Here is a 23,645-nt window from a genome sequence, read left to right as displayed (position 1 = left end):
TGTATTTATCTTGGCATAGTTGAATAATTAGAGTTCTGTACATGGAAATGACATACCGTGAGCCTCAAACACCATTGTTTCCTCCTTCTTGTGTAAATCTTGTGAATAAAAAAGACCACTGAAAATAGGCAAATCAGAAAATAACACCGACTGTGTAAGGATCCACCCGCCAGCACAAAAGTTTATCTGGATTTAGTTTCAATTTTAGTCTAGCTCCGTGCTCAATCTAAATCCAATTCCAAGTGATCATTAAATTTAGACAATATCTATAATTAAAAACTAATCACAGACTTCAAATGTGTATTAATTTAGATATTTTATTATTCCCATACTTTCAATTATTCGTTCATTAGGGACCAGGTATCGCTTAGCAATTCACTCGGTCAACAGTGAACGCACACAATCTCATCAGTTCTAAACTTACTCAGAGGGTGCAGAGTGGTTATAATACCTTTAAGTGAGCTGCGCCTGCATACTCATAACAAAAAGTGTATTTTTTTTCCTATAACCACGAGAGCTACACCGTGTTAAACTAATCAGAAACTAGTCAGAAATCAGAAGATGTTCCCCATGGTTCATCCGTCGGTGCTTGGTATGATCTGTCCTGAACGCAGATTTGTGGAAATACCACTACACATTAATCTACTTGAAAAAATGATTTCAGAAGAGATCAGAATAAATAAAATATAACAATTTATTATTAGTCAGGTAAAAACGTGTCATGTCAATTATATAATTAAACAATAAGAAGCCAATTCAAAAATAAGAAAATACATAACATCAGTTGTTTAAAGATAAATCTAAGAGTAAAGTTTTCAATATTTCTCATAATATAAGTGACTACTGTGAAATTGAGACCAATTTACCCATCGCAATTTACCGAGACCTTTAAAATGATACCAAAGATGAAAGGGTTAAGATCATTAATTCTTAAGATATAATAAATTCAGTTTGTAAGTCTGGCAACTTACAGACGGCAGGGGGGAGAAGGGGGTCGTAAATGATCAAGGAGATAAATTTGGTCAGGGTGGTGTTGTTTGTTCTCTTTGGAGATCTCTTCTCCAGATTACTTTTATGGCTTTATTACATGGCATCTGTCTTTGGGAGAGTTCCTGAGTTTTGGCCTCAGAATTCATTTTATAAGGAAATGAATTAACTCCCTACAACTGTGACGTAACAGTCGGGATCACTAATAGTTACGCCCCCGACATTTGCATATACACGCAGTTTCAGTGCCCCGCATATTAATAGCGTCTCCCTGACGCCCGCATTTTATATACAGTATAATTACTCGACGATATAACTGTGAGAGGAAGTATTAAAATATATATTTTCCTCCCTGTGTTTCCTTCCTGCTGTGAGCTACTGAAATTACAAACAGTCAATCAGAGCAGAGCCACAATGTGAAACAGCCAATCAGAGCAGAGCTCAACATTATTATTCATGACCCTTCCAAATGAGCCAATAACAGACCATTTCATTCTAGGGAGAAATCCTAGGGTTGTAAATGCACATGTAAAACCGTTTCTGGAGAAATTTTGCCCCTACCTAAGCCACAATCTACTTACCTTATGAAAGCTTATTTGTCAATCTCAGCAACTTCACACCAGCAACTTCCCTTTGCATGATATACCATCAAAGTTCAGTGCAGCTTAGAAAAAGCTTACCTCTTTCCAGCTGTTCGCAGAAAAAATACATGATACAACATTTGTATTTCAGTGGATGTATACAGTGATGTTTTTATAGCAAAAAAAAGAAGAAGAAGAAAAAAAAGAGGGTTTAATTTGGCCATCAAACAATTAAATTAAAACTAGTGCAATATTTGTCTCTGTAATTACTGTGCAAATATACACTTGTTCTGTGTTTAAGCCCAGCTTGTTCCTCCCTTATTCCATGTAGTTACAGGGTAAGTGGCTACAACAAATTGCTCTGAAATGATTGTCCATAAAGTTGGTCATACATACATAATATATCAGGTAATATATCAATAAACACGGTGACTGTTTTATTTAATTCAAATATTGTTTGAAATTTGGGTTTTTAAATTAAAATCACACACAATATGACAACAGTAGCCTAACAACACAGGCAACAGATAATAAAAGATAAAAATGTATTACACCAGTTCAGAAAAAAGCAAAGCAACTCCATACTTATACAGCTTATACAGTTAAACCAAATTCTTTGGAAAAGCTTGTTTAAGAACAAATTTAAGATTTTGTTAAATTTGTTCATGTTTTGCACCCATTAACGCAGTTAAACTATTATGGCCAAACCATCACGTCAATAAACACACAGTAATAAACACTGAAAGTCAACATTAAACTATGTATTACAGCGAACTGACAGGATTTTACAGTTTTGATCCACATCTTCAAGCAGTATTTTGATTCGTTTACAGTTCCCGTTTTCAATCGCCGCTCAATGCTGTGAGAACATACTCGGACAAAATCCTCCAGTTTTAAAAGAACACATTCCAGTCACTTTCAAAAATCTCTTCGCTGCGATTAGTTTTTCTCCAATGCATGTTGGCCACAATTATTAGCACCCCTGGAAATTCTTATGAGTAAAATATCTTTGAAGTATATTCTCATTCATATTTACATTTTTTTTTTTTTTTTAGCATACCAGGGAGACTATGAGCATGAAATTGTCCAGCTATGACTTCCTGTTCCACAGGATTATAAATATGAGGAACACAAAGGCCAATTTCCCTTAATAATCCATCACAAGGAGTAAAACCAAACAATAAAGTTCTGATGTGCAGAACAAGACAAAAGCTAAAGCATTGAAAATCCACATTTCCATCATCAGGGCAATAATTAAGAATTTCCAATTAACTAAAGATGTTAAAAATCTGCCTGGAAGAGCACGTGTGTCTATATCGTCCTAATGCATGGACTCAACAGTTTGAGTGGCCAAAGACTCTCCAAGGACCACAGCTGGAGAATTGCAGAGATTAGTTGAGTCTCGGGGTCAGAAAACCTAAAAAAGTATATATATCAAACAGCCCCTACATCACCACATATTGTTCAGGAGGGTTTCAAGAAAAATTCTCCTCACTCATCCCAAAACAAAATCTAGTCAGTTATCAGACACGACTGGAACTTCAAATGGCACTGGCTTCTATGGTCAGATGAACCTAAACAAGAGCTTTTTGGCAGCAAACCCACCAGATGAGTTTAGTACAAACAGGGATAAAAAGTACCCCATATCCACGGTTAAATATACTGCTGGATCTTTAATGTTGTGGGCCTGTTTTTCTGCTGGAGGTCCTGAACATCTTGTTCAGATGCATGGCTGCCTCTGTTAGAAATCTTATAATGGGCTGTGGTTGGATCTTCCATCAGGACAATAATCCAAAACAAACATCAAAATAAACACAAAAATGGGTCACTGAACACAAAATGAATCTTTTACCATGGCTGTCCCAGTCCTCTGACCTGAACCCTACAGAAAATGAGTGGTGAACTGAAGAGGAGAAGCACCAACATGGAGCTGTGCATCTGAAGGATCTGGAGAGATTCTGGATGAAGGAATGGTCTCTGATCTCTTATCAGGTGTTCTCCAAACTCTTCAGTCATTACAGGAGAAAACTCAGGGCTGCTATCTTGGGAAAAGGACATTGCAATAATTGGGTGCCAATACTTGTGGCCAACATGCATTAGAGAAAAACATTTATTTTATCATGAGATTTTCTCCCCACTTTCAGTTGTTTTACTTCAATGATAGATTAGAATTTTGTGAATTTTTTGAATGAAAGATAAAAAGGATAAACAATGCAGATTTATTTTCACAGACACTTTTGCTCAGATTTACCAAGGGTGCCAATATTAGGGCACTGTATTCCTGTCATGAGCGCAGCAAACACGGATAGACTCGTCTCAAGTGCCATTCAAGCTGTTTCCAGTTCCCAATCAGCACATTCACTGCTCCAGTTTTAAACAAAGACACTCCAGACAGTTTCAAAGTTGTCCCTCGTCTGCACTTCGATTATTTTTTTCCTATTTTCCACACATTTCCATCTTAAGCACCGCAGACACAGATTTCGTCTCACACAGAACCGTTCGTGTTTAAACCTCCACATTCCTAATCCTAACCTTGGACCTTCGGGTTACTTTATTAATGATATCAACCCAAATTGGGTCAAATCATGTCAGCTTCCTAACCCAACAGTCTCAACCGAGCGTTTGGATTGAAACAATAACCCAGTGTGTTTAGGACTACACAGTGTATGTTTTTGCTAAATCGCTTGCAAATATAAGATTGTTGTTAGGTCATACACACCACGTAATATTAGAATAAGCACCACTTAGTTTCAAAATATTTACAGACAGTAGAAATAATTTGTAATTTTACAGGTTATTATCCCTTTATTCCCCAAACTTCACATATTATTCCCTTATACCTACATGGAGGTACTGAATGGGTACACTATAATTACAAAAAAGTTACACTGTAAATTCGGTTTACTTACGCAGTACGTTGCGGATTGTAATCTAAAGCGTTACCAAAAATTCTGTAAGCTTCATACTGATTTGCATAGATTTCTCAGTTAGGCTATTGTTACTGAGTTCTGACTAATGGGGAAGTGGAAAAAAGGGAAAAAACTATTAACATTTTTTTTTTAACAAGTTTTCACACACAGTTCTCCCTCCATTCAGTGTAGAAGCATCAGCTTGAGCTCTGAGAGGATTTCCGTCATCTTCAACTCTCTTCTCTGGTAAGTCATTTACACACAACACAGTAAAACTTTTTTATTTATTTATTTTTTATCTTTAGTATTGTCAGAGTTGGGTTGTAACTGATTACATAATCAGATTCCAAAAATGAAGCAGCTTACTCATGATTGAGTATTACATTTGATGATGAGTGTATTACATTTTAGAATGCTCATTATCAGTTTACAGTTTGTACAGTTTAAGGATGAAAGAACCTCAGATACTTTGATCTCCTGAGAAACAGACATTACAAACATGCACGAGCATCTTCGAGACACCCCACAGATTGGAGGTGCAGGAAACTTCCATCCCTTCTGTCCATTTGTTTCTTCTTAAATCCCTTCACCCATCCTTCCCTCCACTCTGGTCAAAATGGTCAGTAGTAGATTGTAATGTTCTACATGAATGCAAGTGATATTCACAGTCATGTTTGGTATCATTTGAATTGTCTCAGGGCGTCTGGTACAATGGTCTCATTCTTATAAGAAGTAAACTAAAAGGTAATACAGATCCTAAGAGTTTAGAGATATTTTGCACACTGTGGAAGGCGGGTCAGTTCCCAGTGCCTTTCATGCAAATTACCTTCTGTCCCAAAAGGTGATAACTCTTTTTGATCAATGCAAATTCCAATTGTTAGTTCCTGTCTCCATCTCGGGGGACGTTTATCTTGGTCTGAGGTACTTAAGGAAAACTTGCACGAGGATCAGGGCCTTCTGTAGCCGGCCTTCTGTGTTCACACACTTCATATTATGTATTTTTCTCAAGTCAGGTATGCTTACTCTTAGATTCAGCTTTGAGATTTTGATGTTTTGTATTGATTTGATATCTTTGAATTGGCTGTATAACTGGCATAATACATATTTACCTGACTGATAATAAATTGTTACATTTGAATTTATTCTGACTTTCTCTGAAATTATTTTCTCAAGTAGATTAAGTGAAGGCGTATGTTACCGCAAACATGCGTCCAGGGTTAGTACAGACTAGATCTCAGGTTAGATGGAGCATGGGGCACATCAGGTGAGATTATAGATTTCTGACTAACTGCTTGACTTTAGTTAAGTTGTTATACAGTTGCATAATATTATTGGAGTATTAGCATGGTTCGGACATACTTCATAGTACTAGCCATAACCTCTGGTTATTGTCTCAGCTTTAATTAAGTTGTACGTAGTTATATTAACTATTGGGGGCTAGGTAAAATACTATTGAAATACTAACATATTTCATAGTACTAGCATAACCTCTGATTATTGTTTGAGTTTTAACTAAGTTGTTACATTGTTCTTTTTACCTATTAAATAGTTAGTCATAACCTCTGACTAATGATCAGACTGGAGAGTTTGTGATCGTGGGGTACATGTACATCGGCCGGCGTGATACACCCTGAGCGACATAGATTCCTAATGAACGAGTAAAGAATTAACTAGAATAATGAAATGTCAGAATAATTAGGGACAGACAAACAAGCAATTTGCCTTTCAACCTAAGTTTGAGGTCATAATAAAATGGAGTCAGATTTGAATTTAACCTAAATTTAATAACTTTGCGCTCTGAAAAGACTGAACACGCAGGAAACCATCCACGATTGGATACCATCCTTGGATCAAATTCGTGGACCTTACAAGTTACTTTTTTATGGATTACATAATTACATATTCACACAATGGCAGTAAATCATTCATAATTTATTGACTCTCCCTAATTCCTCTTTTATTTTCTATTTTACATTTTCCTTTCTAAAACTAGTTGTGTAAATATGTAAATAAATCTGCAAACCAAGAATTCCCAAACGTTTTTGTCAACCAAACCTCTTTGACTTGAAATATTTATGCAGGTAAACAAATGATATATTTCTAATTATAGTGTTCAAGTGTTTAAATGATTTATTTTACATTGTTATGATTTAATTAATTATTAGATTTTTTAATCAAGTCACAAAGCTCCTGCAGTTCTTACATTAAGCCCAGTTTGAGGAACCCTGGTTTAAAGTTTAATGATGTTGATATAAGTATTCTACCCAATCTGATATATAAGTAATGTACCCAGCTCTGAGTATTGTTCTGTGTTCTCATGTAAAAATTGTTGTGTTTAAACCAATATAAGAGCTATAAATTCATACACAAGTCACAAAAAGGAAATAATTTATTGTTACTTTGATCTATATGTTTTGTATTTTCTGCTGCAAGGTGGAGTGCATGTAAATGATGGAAACACTGGTGACGTTCCTCTTTACTGGATCTCTGATACAAGGTCTTATTCTTGTAGATTATTCCTCTTTTTAACAAGCTGAATTTTTATTATGAGAGCACTTTTATGTGACCTTTATGATATGGTCAGTAAGTGCTGCAGCATTTTGTTCTGCATATACACTTTGTATGATTACATCCTTCTGTTTGTGTTTTAGGTGGTTTTTGTGGCTTCAGTATCAATCTGCCAAAGAGAGTAGAAGCTCTAGAAGGATCCTGTGTTTTCATACCCTGCGCATTTGGTATTGACGAAATAAAATATAAAAATGACCTTACTGATAGTGCAAAGAGAATGTGGTTTAAAGGCAATATCCTCCAGTTTGCCTCCAGCTGCCCCAACACTGGACTGTTAAAAGGAGAAATATTTGGCACTGCTACACAGAAAAACTGCAGCACACGCTTCGATAATGTCAATCAGAGTCATGATGGGTCATATTACTTCAGACTTGAAGACTTAAAATTGAAATATAGCTACAAAGACCCTCCACACACCCAAGTTGAAATTGCCGTCTTAGGTGAGTGTCATATTGTTCATGCTACTTCTATAGTGTGACTCGACACAAATTAAAAATAAATCTACTACTGAACAATATATACCTTAATTTTTGGATATAATAATCCATATGATCTTGTAATATCTCTATGTGTGTTTCAGGATCTCCACCCAAACCCACAGTGAGAGTCTTTAAGGATCAGCAGGAGGTGATGGAGACGGAGGAGGTGATGGAGGGAAGTTCAGTGAGTCTGCGCTGCTCTACTAAGATCTTCTGTCCGTCTCATCCACCATCTCTCACATGGAGCTCATCTCTCAATGAGAACGTCACAGGACGGCAGTATCAGAACCAAACTGAGCTCATCTCTGATCTGAACTTCACTGTTTCTCACCGTCATCACGGAGTCACTTTCAACTGCTCTTCAACACGCCAGCTACAGAAGAAGAACACAACACAAGAGTCCCGTGTGCTACGAGTTCAGTGTAAGACAGGAATTATATCAATCTGTGCTGAGTGATCAACTATAATTAGTGCTGTAAAGTAATTGCCTGAATGATTCTTTCCTCCATCAGATGCTCCTAAAAACACATCAGTGAGGATAAACCCAGCTGGTTTAGTTCTGGAGGGTCGTTCAGTGACTCTGAGCTGCAGCAGTGATGCAAACCCAGCAGTGAACTACACCTGGTACAGAGACACTGAAGAACTCCTGAAACCAGTTCAGACCGGAGCAAACCTGACCATCAACAACACTGACCCGACACACAGTGGACGATACTACTGTAGAGCTGAGAACAAACACGGCACTCAGAACACATCAGTGCTGCTGGACGTCCAGTGTGAGTATTAAGAGTCTTAAATAACTGCTACACTGTTAGAAATTTCTGTAATTTTTACAGTTATATACTATATATCACCCAATATAATACTGCGAATTCTCTTTACAGTAAATAATACCCTTTGCATCATGGGAATTTTCTGTGACGTCAGACCCCACATACAGAGACTTTATCCTGTCACCGTTTAAACTGCCCTGTCAATCATCTTATCACAGTTAACATCATCCACATTTCGTTTATTTTAATTTCTTACCGTATTGGAGAGAAATAAAGAAGCACATTGCTGGTCTTTCATGCCGAGAACTCTGCTCATGTGTTTGCATAATGATGCATTTAAAGGTGCCACAGAATGGAAAACTGTATTTATCTTGGCATAGTTGAATAATAAGAGTTCTGTACATGGAAATGACATACCGTGAGCCTCAAACACCACTGTTTCCTCCTTCTTGTGTAAATCTCGTGAATAAAAAGGACCATTGAAAAATAGGCAAATCAGAACAGTCGGGATCACTAATAGTTACGCCCCCAACATTTGCATATACACGCCCATGTTCTATGCCAGCCGCCAGCCGAACCTGCACAGCCGAATCATCAGAAGTTCTGCAGGTATTGTGAAGAAACAAGCGAGGACAACAGCGAAAATGGCAGATCATGTAAATAAATGTTATGCTCCAGGCTGTGCAGGGATGGGTTGGTGTCTGTATTCAGAAAGGCACGGAAAGCAAATAACGCATTCTAATAAAATAACACAAGCCACTAAAGGGACATGTTACATTACAGTACATAAGATTTCATATTAATAGCATCTCCCTGATGCCCGCATTTTATATACAGTATAATTACCTGATGATATAACTGCGAGAGAAAGTATTGAAATATATATTTTCCTCCCTGTGTTTCCTTCTTGCTGTGAGCTACTGAAATTAGCCGCACTGTGAAACAGCCAATCAGAGCAGAGACGCAATGTGAAACAGCCAATCAGAGATGAGGTGCCCTTTAACACTTTTTATTCGTGTTTGTAGTTCTAATCGAATCCTCTCCACAGCGCAATCTGTTGTGGGCAATAGCTGTTAAGCCCGGTACACACCAAGCCGACGGTCAGCCGTCGGGCAGTTTTTGTTCATCGGCCGATTAAGTTTTCTCAGTGTGTTCCGCGCCGTCAGCTGAAGTTGGTCCTCATCAGCTTTTTTTCAGCCGATTCGACATGTTGAATCGGGCGTCGGAGCTCGTCGGTCAGTCGGCCATCTGATCATTCTGATTGGCTGTTCAGCTGACGAACCAGTGTGCGAGAAAAGGCGCAGAACGGACGTGCTATTTGGCCGTCGGGTGTCGAGCGTTGGCTTGGTGTGTCAGGGCAACTTTGGACCCAGACGCTGCTGACGTGAGCCGACCCCGCAGTCTGCTTTTGTCGCCACTAGTTTGTCGGCGTCGGCTTGGTGTGTACCGGGCTTTAGAGTGTGCATCGATCTGCACTTCGAATTCTAACCGGAAGTGGTAGACCATCCGGGAATCTTTGGCATACTTTTTAAAACATACTATGATTTGGGACATACTAATTCTATTTTCGAATACTATTTAGGACGGATAGTATGCGAATTGGGACGCAGTATTACTGTATTCTTTAAAATTGCTGTATACTACTGTATTTGCCGTAACAGCCTCTTTGGCGGCATTCTATTGAGGTTGTCTGAGAGCATTTTGGATTGACACGATTTTTGCCCTACATCGTGTCTACAACACCACAAACAGCTTGGGACTGACTACATTGGACGTGTTACATCGCTTGTAATGATTGGAAAAATCCATTTGTCCTTCATGTCAGAAACAGCGCGAGCACTTGGAGTACATCTGTATGGCAGAACCGGGGCATCACTTTACTGTCCGCATTCACTGTAGATAGTATATATAATGGGTTCTATATTATCTTTTGTCGAGTCACGCCCCGCCACTTGCGTCCGAGGAAGACACGGATCCAGCGGGTCATCGCAGCGGGTTTTTCCCAGGGATGAACCCGCAAGAGTGGAAGAGTTTCGGAGAACATCTGCGCTGTGTGTCGATGCACCTTACGAGAGAATAAGACCAGCAAGCAAGGTGAAAATATATGTACGTTTCTCTGTGTGTTTGTGTCAGATTTTTGCACACCAGTTTTAACCTAGTAACATTTACCCGTCAACATGGCGGTAACAAACCTTACTATGGTAAACTGCGCTGTCGTTTCAAACGACTTTTGTCATCTTATTGAATTAAAAGTTACAGAATTAAAATGATTTTTTTAACGAGCAATGCTTGTAAGGTTAACTAACTACTAACACCTGAACAAAATTTCACATTAATGTTGGCCAGTAGCCTATTGAGAATATAAAACCGTATGTTAGCTAGGTTAAACAAGTTTTATGGCTAGCTGCCTTTCTAGTTTTAGAATTAGTTTGCTATAGGAATGGAATGGAATTTAAGATTAACTGCATTTTTTTGGTATTTGTGTTTTAAAGGCAACTGCAATGAAGCATCAAGAAAGACATGTGGAGCAGCGCTAGCCAACCTGAGACTGATAATTCATGGTAAGAGAACAACTATGGTTTTGAGAGGTTTGTGTATTCTATATGGGGTTTGCCTTTTAAAAGAGTGTCATTTCTACTTCTTGTTTTTCAGAGAAGACATTTCTGTCACTAACAAAGTGGATGGTGAGCAAAGGTGGTGGCCACATTTTGGAGAAGCACCTGGGTTTTGCAGATGGCTATGTATTCTTTGGCTGCTTGTCTTTTTCCCTCATTATGTTTCTGTTGCCCAAATATTCTTTGTGAGGATAAATCCAGAGAACACAACATAATGCACTGAAAATGTTCTAAGACAGGAGAAATGGTGAAGATGCACTGTTCCAGCATTGGAAAAGTATTTTTAAGTGTTATACATGCAATGTTTTAAATAAAGCATTTGATATTTTGTAATTATTGTGTCTGTTTTAATTGAATGCCAGTAGTACCTTTGTAGAGTAAAAATAAAATGAATTCTATATAAAAATGATAAAATCTAATGAAATCTATATTAAAATGAATGAATTACAGTAGTATACTGATTAACTGGATTTTCAAATACAGTTTGCTACTGTAGCTCTTAATTACAGTAACTTAAGTTACTGTAAAACACTTTGAAATGTCTAAGAGTGTATATTTCCCATACTTCTATTAGTGTTTTTTTAAATTTAATTTAATTTATTTTTTTATAGTTGATGTCTTTACTAATTTTTAAACAATCTGAAAAATAGTCATAATTCTAAATACTGGGACATCCAGCACGAGTACTTGGTAATCTTCTGGGCATCTAGTGCAAATTCATCCAGTTCAGACGGTCCAGCACATCTGAATTCAACAATTCAGACTAGATAAATGAAAGACAGTCTCTGTCCGACTGCATGACAAACCCAGAGAATAACATATGCTAGAAATTGTCATCATATATCTCACTGTGTTTGTGCTGTTTTAGCACAGTAGACTTTAACTTCTACACACAGCTAGTGTGAAGTGAACAGGAAATGGGTAAAATACAGACATGTGGTGTTTTGTTAGTGTTGTGGCCTACAGTAGATGTTTGCACACATGCATTAACACGTTGCCTGCATCTACATCTTTTTTTCTTCAGATGCCCCAAAAAACACATCGTTGTCAGCGTTTCCCTCCAGCTCAGTGATGGAGGGCAAACCAGTGACTCTGAACTGCAGGACTGATGCAAACCCAGCAGAGCTCAACTACACCTGGTACAGAGAGACTGGATCTCAATTTGAGCTCCTCCAGACTGGATATAATCACACCTACATCGTGACAAACCCTACACACGGCGCATGGTATGGCTGTAATGCTCAAAACCAGCATGGCCAACACAATGCAAAATTTCAACTGGATGTTCAGTGTGAGTACAAAGACAAACCTCAAATTACCTCAAATTTGTTCGTACAATGGATGACATCAGTCTTATGTTTGGTTAAACTGAAGCTAGACAAACAGCGTCACTTACGTACTTATCATGGTTTGTCGCCAAGATGTCCGGGGAGTTGATTAGTGGACATTTAATTTGCATTGCTGGTTCAGTCTGTTTATCTATGCAAATATTCTTTTCCATATTTATTTGTATAGCGCTTTTAACAATTCATACTGTATAGTTTCACTGCAGCTTTACAGAACATGCATGCATATTACAACGCTATATGAATGCTAATAAACTAATCACTACATGCCATTATTACTGATTTCATACGTTTTAAAATGTGTGCTTAGTTTGGTTAAGTTTGTTGCTGTGGAACAGTGCGAGAAAGATTTGAATGCTCTATCAGCCATCATGTTGTCACAAATAAGATGAATGCAATTCAATGCTGGCTACCGTGTTTTGCATACACCTTTATTAGTTTTTTTAAAAGATAAAAGTATAGCCTACATGCAGATTAATAAATGCACACACACTAAATACAGTATATATGTGGGTATACATGTTTTTATGCACATTTACTGTAAACACATACACATACAGTAGTACTGGTCAAAAGTGTGGGCACTATTACTATTTTTAATGTTTTTCAGAATCAGAATGAGCTTTATTGCCAGGTATGTTTACACATACGAGGAATTTGTTTTTGTGACAGAAGCTTCCACAGTGCAACAGAAAGACAGCGACAGGACAAAAACACAGATAATAAAAAGAAGAATTCAAAAATAGAACAAGTAAATAAGGAATTACAATATACAAATTGACAATTGCATGTGTAGGTATATAACAATAGACAGTTATATGTACAGGTATATTATGTGCAATTGAAATGTAGACTAAGTATGTGTGTTAGATAAATAAGTATATAAGTAGTGTGTGTTCCACATTTATTGTCAGGTGTTCATGAGATGGATTGCTTGGGGGAAGAAACTGTTCCTGTGCTGGTCGTTCTGTTGCTCAGAGCTCTGTAGCGTCTCCGAAGTCTCCAGTGCTTATCAAGCCTGCATTTAATTGATCAAAAATACAGACAAAAAGAGGCATATTTGGAAATATTATTACAATTTAAAATAATGGTTTTCTATTTTAATGTGCTTTAAAATATAATTTATTTCTGTGATCAAATCTGAATTTACAGCATAATTACTCCAGTTATCAGTGTCACATGATCCTTCAGAAATCATTCTAATATGCTTATTATCGGTGTTGGTGTCACGGTTGTGGTGTGGGAAGGATGCAGGAGACTCGAGGTAGGTAAATACTTCTTTGTTTATTAACAGTAACACCACGGAAATAGACGAGTGAACGGACTAAGACTCAGGGAGAACTCAGGACTTATAAACACACAGGAAATAATCAGGGAGAACAGAATCAGGTGAGGAGTAATCGAGGAATAATCAAATTACTTTAACAAGAACAGGAAAATAACTCAGGAAGGACAGGGGAAAAACAAACAACAAAGAGTCCAGAACCCTGACAGTTGGAAACAATTGTGCTGCTTAACATTTTTTATAACCTGTGATAATTTTAGGATTCTTTGAAGAATAAAATAACAGCATTTATTTAAAATAGAAATACTTTGTAACAACATGCACTAACTGTTCAAAAGTTTGGGGTCGGTATTTATTTAATTTATTAATTTTTTGGGTTTCACTTTATTTTGATGGTCCCTTTAACACTTTCTATTGACTACAAGTAATGTTGCACCTACATTTCTACTGACTCTCATTAGAGTGTTAGTAGTGTATTAGTTGACTGGTAGGGTTAGGGTTAGATTAAGTTGACACGTTCTTGCAAAGTTAGTAATAGTCAGTAGAATATCTGTTGGGAGACCAACACAATAAGGAGATAGTAGATATGAAGTAGACAGTCTACTAATACTCTTATGAGAGTTTGTTGACATGTAGTTGCAACATTACTTAGTGTCAACAGAATGTTCAAAAGGGACCATCAAAATAAAGTGTTACCGGTTTTTGAAAGAATATTAATACATGTATTCAGCAAGGATTTTAAATTGATTAAAAAAGTGATAGTAAGGACATACTGTTAGGAAAGATTTCTATATTTTGAAAATCCCTGCCAGGATTCAATCAATCAATTCTGTATAAAGCATCACAGGTTCCAGAAAAATATTAAGCAGCACAATTTTTGAAGCAGCACAATTATCAAATCTGCACATAAGAATTATCTCTGAAGGATTATGTGACAAGACGAGTAAAGGCCTGCAGGGGCTGGCGCTCTCCCTGGCAGTGGCAGGTCGTAGCGCCACTTCCGGTGGCATCGCCAGATTTCTGGTGGCAGATGCCACTGGTTTTTCTCGCTGTTTTTGCTGTTTGCTCGGTGAAAACTACACTGGTGGTGTTTTTTTTTTTTTTAATGATTATTTTTTTAATTACTTTTTTAAAGTTCCCACAATTGTATTATTATTATTATTTATTAATTTTTTTTTTAATCGGCTGCCAGAGTTCGTGCCAGGAGTCACGATCGTTTGTCGCTGTTTATTTTTAAATAAAAGATTTGATTATGCATATTATATACCAGTAAGCAGATGCGATCAGAATATGAACCCAATAAGCTAAATTGCATAAGTATTTTCCCCATAAAGAACATACACACAGATAAGGAGTGCAGCTGCTTGCATATTACTATATTAGCACTCATAAAGCACATACTAATGCCATATTATACGTGATCATATTCTACATCTTACCCTATACCTGAACAGTAGGCTAATTAGGAGTTTATTGAGGGAAAAGTCAATAGTTAATAGTGAGAATCGGAGCCAAATATTTACACAAAAATTACAATATATATTGATATAATCTTGAGACCATTTTAATTGAGACACTCAAGTTTTTATTGATTTTGTATTGATCATTGATTGATTTTTTTATGATCCTGAAGGATGACTTATTCTTCCTCGAATCTGGCAAAGATTTTACACTTTGATTTATCAATCATTTCTGTGCAGAACACCTCATAATCATTTTTTTCCCAAAATACAGAAGTAAAAAGTTCCACCGGAGAACTTTCTGCCCACGCAGCTTTGTGTAGGGATTTAATTTGACACTCATCTGCTTGTTGGTATGTAGTATGCATCATCAATTTTTTTATAAAAATAAAAATCCATTCCAATTTCTGTTACCGCACCAGTCAGCTGCAGTCCTGGTGTCTCTCAAAAAATGTTTTCCTGCTGTGAAAGAAGAAAGTATGGTCAAAATATTTGGTGTATATACAAATGTTACAATTAACGCCTCAAACATGTAGGCCTAGAGCATTTACAGTACATGACATAAATGATATTTTCTAACAATAAATGCTTTCTATAAATATCATAAATACATTACTTCCGTTTTCATTATAAAATAACAGTAAAAATTGTTTACAACAAAACGTACGAAAACTACACATCGTTTTGCAACAAATAAAACATTTTGCTACACTCACCATACAAAAAGCATGCTATTTGTTGTAAAAACCGTGGCTATAGCCTACAAATGGTAATAAAAAAACATGTCATTTCTCTGTGATCCCACATTTGTCCATTTTAATTTTTGTAGCTATTACAAAAATTCTATACTTAATTGAACTGCCCAATTTCCATTCATCACTTTATTAATTTGCATGCATGAAATGAATGTAAAATAACCTGCCAAAATTTGCATAACCTCAAACCCGCAAGGATCATAATTTAAGATTACTGAATTTCTGATGTTTGTGTTGTACGGCTTCTGTTATCAGTCGTTGCCTGCCATCAGTCAAGGCAAGGGAGGCAGAGTCTCTTCAGAGAAAAAGAAATTGGATGAGAAAATGATCGATATTACAAAAATAAATCAATGCAAGTATTACAAAATATGACATTAAAAAGTGTAAAAGTCACTAGTTTTTATAAAGTAATTCTGTCCAACAGCGACACCCGCTGGTAAACTTAAAAAGAACAGCTGGACATCAGTTGACAAATAAAATGTTTGTATTGTTACTGCCTTTTATTATTATTCTGGAATAAATTTTAAAATACTTAAAAACACTAACTTGATGACATTTATTGGTTTTGATAAACAGAATATTACACAGTGTAAAAATACAAAATATCATTGTATTTGGCCTTTTTAATGTAATGTTTATTTAACCAGGGAAATGTGACAACACGAAGCCGGAGGCCGCAGAAAGTGCAAGACAGACTCTAATTGAAGTAATAACTAACAAAGTACCAGGAAATCCCTAATATGGACAAAAGCGTCCATCTATCACTGTATAATCTGAATAAAAAGCAGAAACCTTTGGAAACGTGAAGACATTAAACACACGATTGCGACAATATATGGTTTATTTGTGCTTTTTTTCCCAACCATCTCCAGGTAATAAATAAAGTTTATGAAAAATTCAGTGCTACCTGACATAGCATTTATTACAGTACAGAAACTATTCTGTCTTATATGTGATAAAAATGAAGAAAAAAAAAAACGTGTTTGTAGTACATTAACAAATCATTTATTGGTCATTGTTCAACAGTGTATCTGATTTCTAAGCCAATTAAAAGAAAGACATAAGAGAAAAAAAATCAAGTTTCCTATATTCTTATAAACAGTAGCCTATGTACAGTATATACATTTGTCCCACTCACTTCTGAAATTATGGCTACGCACCTGTGTAGGCTATACACGTGCATATATACTGTCTATACAGCTAAGCACTCCTTGTGTGTTCTTTATGGGGAAAATGCTTATGCAATTTAGCTCATTGGGTTCATATTCTGGTTGCATCTGCTTGCTGGTATGTAATATGCATAATCAAATCTTTTATTTAAAAATAAAACTGTAGTTTACAGTAGCCTACAGCGATAAACGATCGTGACTCCTGACACGAACTCTGGCAGCTGATACATAAAAATGTATTATAATAATAAATAATAATAACACACCTGTGGGAACTTTGCATTATAAAAACACCATCGATCGCCACTATGAACAGTGTAGTTTCAAACAGCAGCAGAAACGGCGAAAAAACCGTGGCATCTGCCACGAACTCTGGCTATGCCACCGGAAGTGGCGCTACGACCTGCCACTGCCAGGATTTGCGCCTGCTCTCTCTCGTAAAGGCTGATGAAAATTCAGCTTTGCATCATAGAAATAAATATAAAGAATATGAAAACAAAACCATTATTTTAAAATGTAATAATATTTCACAATATTACTGTTTTTGTCTGTATTTTTGATCAAATAAAATGGAGGCTTGATGAGCATAAGAGACATCTTTTAAAAACATTAAAAATAGTAATGTGTCTAATAGTAATAAATCTAATACTAATAGTAATGTATAGTGTGACTTTTGACCAGTACTGCATATAAACAAAAGACATCCTCTCACTTTCAACTTCTTCTTCTGCTGTCCTTCCTGTCTCCCTGTAACTGTTTTAGGTGTCTTACATTACAGATGATGGCTTTCCTAAAGACAAAAGTAGAAAAACAATTATTTAATTTAATGCACAATATTTAAAAATAATGCTATTATTGTTTAATACATCAGTACATGTTGGAATTAACATTTGACAAGCTTAATAAGTGATGAATTTTTTTTTACCGTTAACTTTTGTAAACTACTGCAGTTAACTGTTACACTATACAACATTCAAGTTTACAGTATACATTTCTATAATGTGTTACGCACTGCATTTATCTGCTGACAAGATAGCTGGACAACTAATGTGAACTCATTTAATTATAGCCCTCATAACGCTTGCAATAAAACGGAAATAAAAGCTTGGCCTTTTTCACTAAAGAAGAATCAAAACGCTAGGCGCATATGTAAACAATGATAGAAACACAATGCTGCATCATACTTGAAGAGTTAACGTAAAGAAATACAAATAATCAGAGCTGCTAGTTGCTATTCTGCCTTCTTGCTTCACTGCTGCAATCCAGGCGCGTTTCTCTGAAATCTAAACCCTTTAATTTCTGATTATTTATAAATTAATGTTAGTTCCAGCCCAGACTGTGTATCAAGCGCCTGCCACCATTGTTTTGAATGCGCTCGAACATTAACCGGAAACGTCCGAGGAAGAAAGACGTCACTTCCTTAAACAGCCGAATAGCCGTTGAAATGGTCTATATCAGGGGTAGGCAACATTGGTCCTGGAGTGCCGCTGTCCTGCAGAGTTTAGCTCCAACCCTAATCAAACACACCTGAACAAGCTAATCAAGGTCTTCAGAATTACTAGGGCCACAGCCAGGTGAGGGTTTTTTTTCAGGGTTGGAGCTAAACTCTGGGGACCGACGTTGCCTACCCCTGATCTATATTATAACAATCATATTCTCTCTTTCAGCTGCACCCAAAATCTCCAGCTCTTGTAGCCGAAACAGTGTAATCGCGTGTGTCTGTGAGGCTCATGGGAATCCCTGCCCTACACTAGAGTGGCGTCTGTCTGGACATGTGCTCGCTAACTCTACAGAAACCTCCATCAGTGAGGAGACGCTAGGAAGCACAGGAGTGAAGAGCGTCCTGACCACCCGTCAGTCCCTCACAGACACGGACGTCCTGCAGTGTTTCAGCTCAAACACTTACGGCAGAGCGAGTCAACAGTTTCAAGCCACCCCAACGCCACAAGAGACAAGTGAGAAACACAAAACAACAGCTTTATCTGATCGACAAGAAAGATCACAGATGATGTCTTTACCCTTGTGAAAAAGAAGTGTGATTCTTTTCTTATTTCAATGTGTTGACTAACGCACATACTTCACTATAAGATGAACTGTAGTGTGTTATTCAATACAGGGTTATTATAGTTAACTAAAACGGAAGCAAAAAATATTATTAAAAATAAACGTTCACTGAAATGAAAAAACAAAACAAAACTATTTTAAATTATTTAACTTAATTTAAGCTAGCTGCCTTGATATTCTAAAATTAATAAAACTTAAATAAAAATAAATAAAGAACTTTAAAGTTAATATATTTTCATTGTACTAAATTGCAACTTCATCATTACAAATGTGACCCTGGACCACAAAACCAGTCTTAAGTCGCTGGGGTATATTTGTAGCAATAGGCAAAAGTACATCGTATGGGTCAAAATTGTCGATTTTTCTTTTATGACAAAAATCATTAGGATATTAAGTAAAGATCATGTTCCATGAAGATATTTTGTCAATTTTGTACCGTAAATGTATCAAAACTTAATTTTTCATTAGTAATATGCATTGCTAAGAACTTCATTTGGACAACTTTAAAGGCGATTTTCTCAATATTTAGATTTTTCTGCACCCTCAGATTCCAGATTTTCAAATAGTTGTATCTCGGCCAAATATTGTGCTATCATAACAAACCATACAAATTGACACTTAAGACTGGTTTTGTCGTCCAGGGTCACAAATGTGTAAAAATAAATATATTTAAATACATGACATACAAGTTCAATAGAAAAGTATATTCTGGTTTACTGACATTCATTTGTACACTATAACCATATTTCAGAGACTACATGTCATTTCATAATTACTTGTATTAAAATGTTCTTAAGTGGGTCAAAAAGCACTCTAAATTTAATTTTACATTTAATATAAATTTTAACTATAAAATATATTCATTCACTTAAGTATATTCTTATGAAGTATATTCTTTCCATAATTATTTTTGCTATTTTTAAAAGTATGCAGCAGTGTACTTCTTTTTCACAAGGGAACGGTTTCCTCTAGTCTAGACAGTAATGAGATCAAATGTAGACCAAATGGAAACTTTTCTTCAGAGAAATGTGCTCATATAAGAAACCAAATTCTGTGATCATGCCCAAGTGTTTAATGACAGTTGACTGTGTGTTAATATGTGAATTATGTTTGTTATGACTTGTTTTAATATATTTTTATTGTTTTTATTGGTACTTATATGTGCTGAACCGTCATTTTTTTGCGTATGTGTAAATGTTCCTTATGGCTCTTATGTCAGGGATAGGGCAGGTGTTCTTCGGTTGGTGTTTGGTTACTGGTACAGTATATGTGTAAATCTTTTTTTTCTTAATGTTTGGAAAAAATAAAAAGTATCTAAACAAAAGAAACCAAATTCTGTAATAAAACATCTGTGATCTCAATATGAATATTTCTCACAAATCCAGGATCAAATAATCTGAGCTGTTCGTTTTACAGCTCCCATACTATAGGAAAGATGCATTTGGGTCTGTTTTTAGAGAAACATCTGAGATAGTTAAATGACAGTGAGATCTCCTAAACTATGAAAGACCAACCTCTGAGCAATTAAACACTGCTTTCCAGGTTTCCAACTTCTGTCGGTGCTGCTCGGAGCTGCTGTCGGCGCGTCAGTGATGATGATCGTGTGCATCGTGATGCTCTGCTGTGAACGGTGTGTACAAATGCCCTTTGAGGAATAAGAAAACACCAAGAAAATATGATTTTACACAATTATATTCTGGACAATATTCAAAAGGAATACAATTCATATTTGCAACTGCAAATTTCAATTTTTGGATGCATACATACAGTATGTGCGATTTGCAGTTGCCTTTCGATTATGTCAATGTTACACAGATTTTCTCAGCTATTGTGAGAAATGTTTTCAAGCATATTCAGTTTAAAGCAGGGTTATTTTATTAAGAACTAAGACTATTTTATTTAAAGAATTTTAAATAAAATAAACAAAATAAAATAATAAAAGTTCTAAAGTAACCAAAATTAAAATCAAACAAAATTAAATTAATTAAAAAAAAAAAAACTATATAGGCATTTAACAAAAAAAAAAGAGAGATGGTTTTCTTGTTTTTAAATATCAATAAAGTTATAAATTTTTATTTCAATTTTAGTTATTTTAGTACAGCAAGTTAAAATGAAAGTTATTAAAATTTAACTTAACATTTTTTAATGGCTTTAGTTTTAGTTAACGACACGTGATTCTGATTTAGATATTGTATTAGCATAATTTTTTTAATGATCTAAAAACATGTTTTTCAGAAGAAGGAAAGAAAAACCTTCAGAAACCAGACAAGACGACACATCTGGACTCATTCTGACTCAAACAGTGAGTAATTCATTCTCAAAGACATTACAGACAGTGGTTCAGCAGATCTTCTCCACTCATTTTGCCGTTTCTTCTCCATCAGGCCGTTGCTCTGGATAATGACGGCCAGTTTGTTTACGGCAATAAAGGCATGCTGTCATCCACCGCACCGAGTTCACCAGAATCTCTTCATTATTCCTCCATCGACTTCACAAACACTGAACCACCGTCAGGAGAGATCACGGGCATCGCCTCGCTGACCAGTGAATACGCTACGGTCCGACACCGTCCTGCAGGAGCCACAGACACAGAGAACAACACCTCAACATCTGAGACAGAGCCCAAAAAACAAGACATGACAGCAGAGATCACAGACACCTCATCACCGGCATCAGAAGACGTGATTTATGAAAACACGAGCCATCGCTACAGACAGAAGGAACTGTTAATTTACTAGGGAATGAGTATGATTCAGGAAAAGCGCCAAAGCCACAAGAAAGTAAGCCTGCAACCAGAGATTATCATACTATAGACCAGGGGTGTCAAACTCATTTTGGTCTGGGGGCCGCATACAGCTTAATCGGATCTCAAGGGGGCCAGACCAGTAAACTCATAGCAAAATTACATAGAACTAACAATAAGTCCACTTTTTTTCTTTGTATTAGTGCAAAGAAGAAGTAAATTATAAAAATCTTTATATTAAATGAATTGTCCTTTTACAAAATATATTATGAACAACCTAGTATGTGCAATTTCAACAACACTATTACTCAGTTTCACATTTATTTAAGTGCATTATGCATAACAACTGATCACAGTTATTGTACAATGTCGCAAAACATTTAGTCACAGTTTTGTTGAACTTAAAAACACTCTCCTGCATGTTAACAAAAAAAAAAAATCAATTTTCCAATTCTGGGAATTAATTCTGAACACATGAATTGACACACTTAAAATCTTAAGTGGCAGCTGTTTTAAAATCTTAAGTGGCAGCTGTTTTAAAAAGAAAATCTTTGTAAAATTAGCAAATTTATACATATTACATAAGTATGTATGTTTTTTTTAAAACAGAGTTTTTTTTTTTAAAGTAAACAAATTTACTTTATCAATTTGCCCCTGAAACTTGGCATCTTTTAGCCTGCACAAGTGCATCAAAATCAGGCATCATGTCCTGAGTAGCAGCCAATTTTAGAATCTCATTTAAGTGCTTATGTGTGAGCTTTGATCGCAGCTTAGTTTTATTAATATTCAGTACGGCTTTGATGCTAATGCGATTTCGCTAGCAATTAGGTAGCTGGCTTTCACTGCAGCATCACTGGCCTCTCGGCTCCGGGTGAAAACAGATTGCTGTTTCCTCAGACCCACCAACATTTCATTTACCTTCTGTCTTCTCAGTTCTCCGTGCAAGCTGTTGTATTTTTCAACATCTCAATTCCTTTGAACTAACTGGTATGTTGTATTCTGAAATAAATTCTATAAAAGTCATTAACAAACCTCTTCTGTTAAATAACTGACTTACTAAAAGCAAACCATTATTAAACCACTGATTAAAAAACAAAGATCTATTTTTATATAAGATATTTTGATTATTCCAAATAAAAAATTTATGGGGGGTAAAATTGTGTTTATAAATTAATGCCCAGGCCAAGAGTACCTGTTGATGGACATTTGAAAGCTTAACAGGTATTTTGGATATGTTATAATTGCACATCAACAGAAATTTAATACCTCCAACAAATGAAAATGCTTGTTGTGGAAAAACATACCAGATTGAATGTTGATTTTTCAAATACTTATTAAGCCAATTTATTTTAAAGGTACAATTTAAAGAATTGAAATCTATAAAATTTAGGCCACCTTTGTTATAGGAATTAAGTATAACAGACTTTTTCATATAATGGCAAAGTCTGTTAAAGTTCTATCAATCAGTTTACATGTTGGCTTATCTACATAGAGAGATTGGGCTGCATAAGAGAGACGCGATAGCCCTCAGCTTTAGTGAGCAAAACTCTACCTTTAAGAGATAAATCTCTTTGAAGCCAGCCATTCAATTTTTTCTTTGTTTTTGCCGTCACATTGTTTACTAACAGAAAAAGGGTCTGGGAATGTGTCGTCACAGCGGCAATGCATTCTGGGAATTTAGGTCATGGGAGCCACAGCGGAGACTGAGTGGTAGTGAATGTAGACTTTTTATATTATTTAATGTTTATATTATTCTACTTAAGATCGCGTTGCAATGGTTAAGGTTTACTGTATCATCAATTGCCATATCCCTTAAATTTGCACAGCAGGTGTGAAAAATGTACTTTCTCCGTGTTATAATGCCGAAAAAGCCGAGGTTTTACCTGCAGACATTGATGATAAGGGCTATGG

The 23,645-nt window shown here is 36.0% G+C and overlaps 1 protein-coding gene and 1 long non-coding RNA gene across 4 annotated transcripts; one reads left to right on the top strand and one right to left on the bottom strand.

The window, feature by feature from the left end:
• The first annotated feature begins 4,538 nt into the window (after nucleotides 1–4,538).
• LOC131539696 (myelin-associated glycoprotein-like) lies at nucleotides 4,539–22,670 on the top strand. Of its 2 annotated transcripts, none has more exons than XM_058774396.1 (10): nucleotides 4,539–4,723; nucleotides 6,911–6,974; nucleotides 7,129–7,485; nucleotides 7,626–7,946; nucleotides 8,037–8,300; nucleotides 11,937–12,203; nucleotides 18,595–18,882; nucleotides 20,534–20,621; nucleotides 21,227–21,293; nucleotides 21,376–22,670. In XM_058774396.1, exons 2-10 carry the CDS (start codon nucleotides 6,926–6,928, stop codon nucleotides 21,727–21,729), a joined length of 2,055 nt encoding a protein of 684 aa, XP_058630379.1. In that variant the 5' UTR covers nucleotides 4,539–4,723; nucleotides 6,911–6,925; the 3' UTR covers nucleotides 21,730–22,670. The 2 variants fall into 2 exon arrangements, with proteins under 2 accessions (XP_058630379.1, XP_058630380.1); XM_058774397.1 differs by lacking the exon at nucleotides 4,539–4,723 and adding an exon at nucleotides 5,402–5,490.
• On the bottom strand, nucleotides 14,732–22,699 carry LOC131539698 (uncharacterized). 2 transcript variants are annotated; one of them, XR_009270943.1, is made up of 4 exons: nucleotides 22,653–22,699; nucleotides 21,326–21,562; nucleotides 20,506–20,636; nucleotides 14,732–17,717 (listed from the first exon to the last, which is right to left on the bottom strand). It is a non-coding gene; the product is annotated as an uncharacterized LOC131539698 (long non-coding RNA). The 2 variants fall into 2 exon arrangements; XR_009270944.1 differs by lacking the exon at nucleotides 22,653–22,699 and having other exon boundaries at nucleotides 21,244–21,349.
• Between the last annotated feature and the right edge of the window lie 946 nt (nucleotides 22,700–23,645).

Source organism: Onychostoma macrolepis, chromosome 04, assembly GCF_012432095.1.
Source record: "Onychostoma macrolepis isolate SWU-2019 chromosome 04, ASM1243209v1, whole genome shotgun sequence".
Taxonomy (NCBI): domain Eukaryota; kingdom Metazoa; phylum Chordata; class Actinopteri; order Cypriniformes; family Cyprinidae; genus Onychostoma; species Onychostoma macrolepis.
This window is presented reverse-complemented; position numbering and strand designations above follow the sequence as displayed.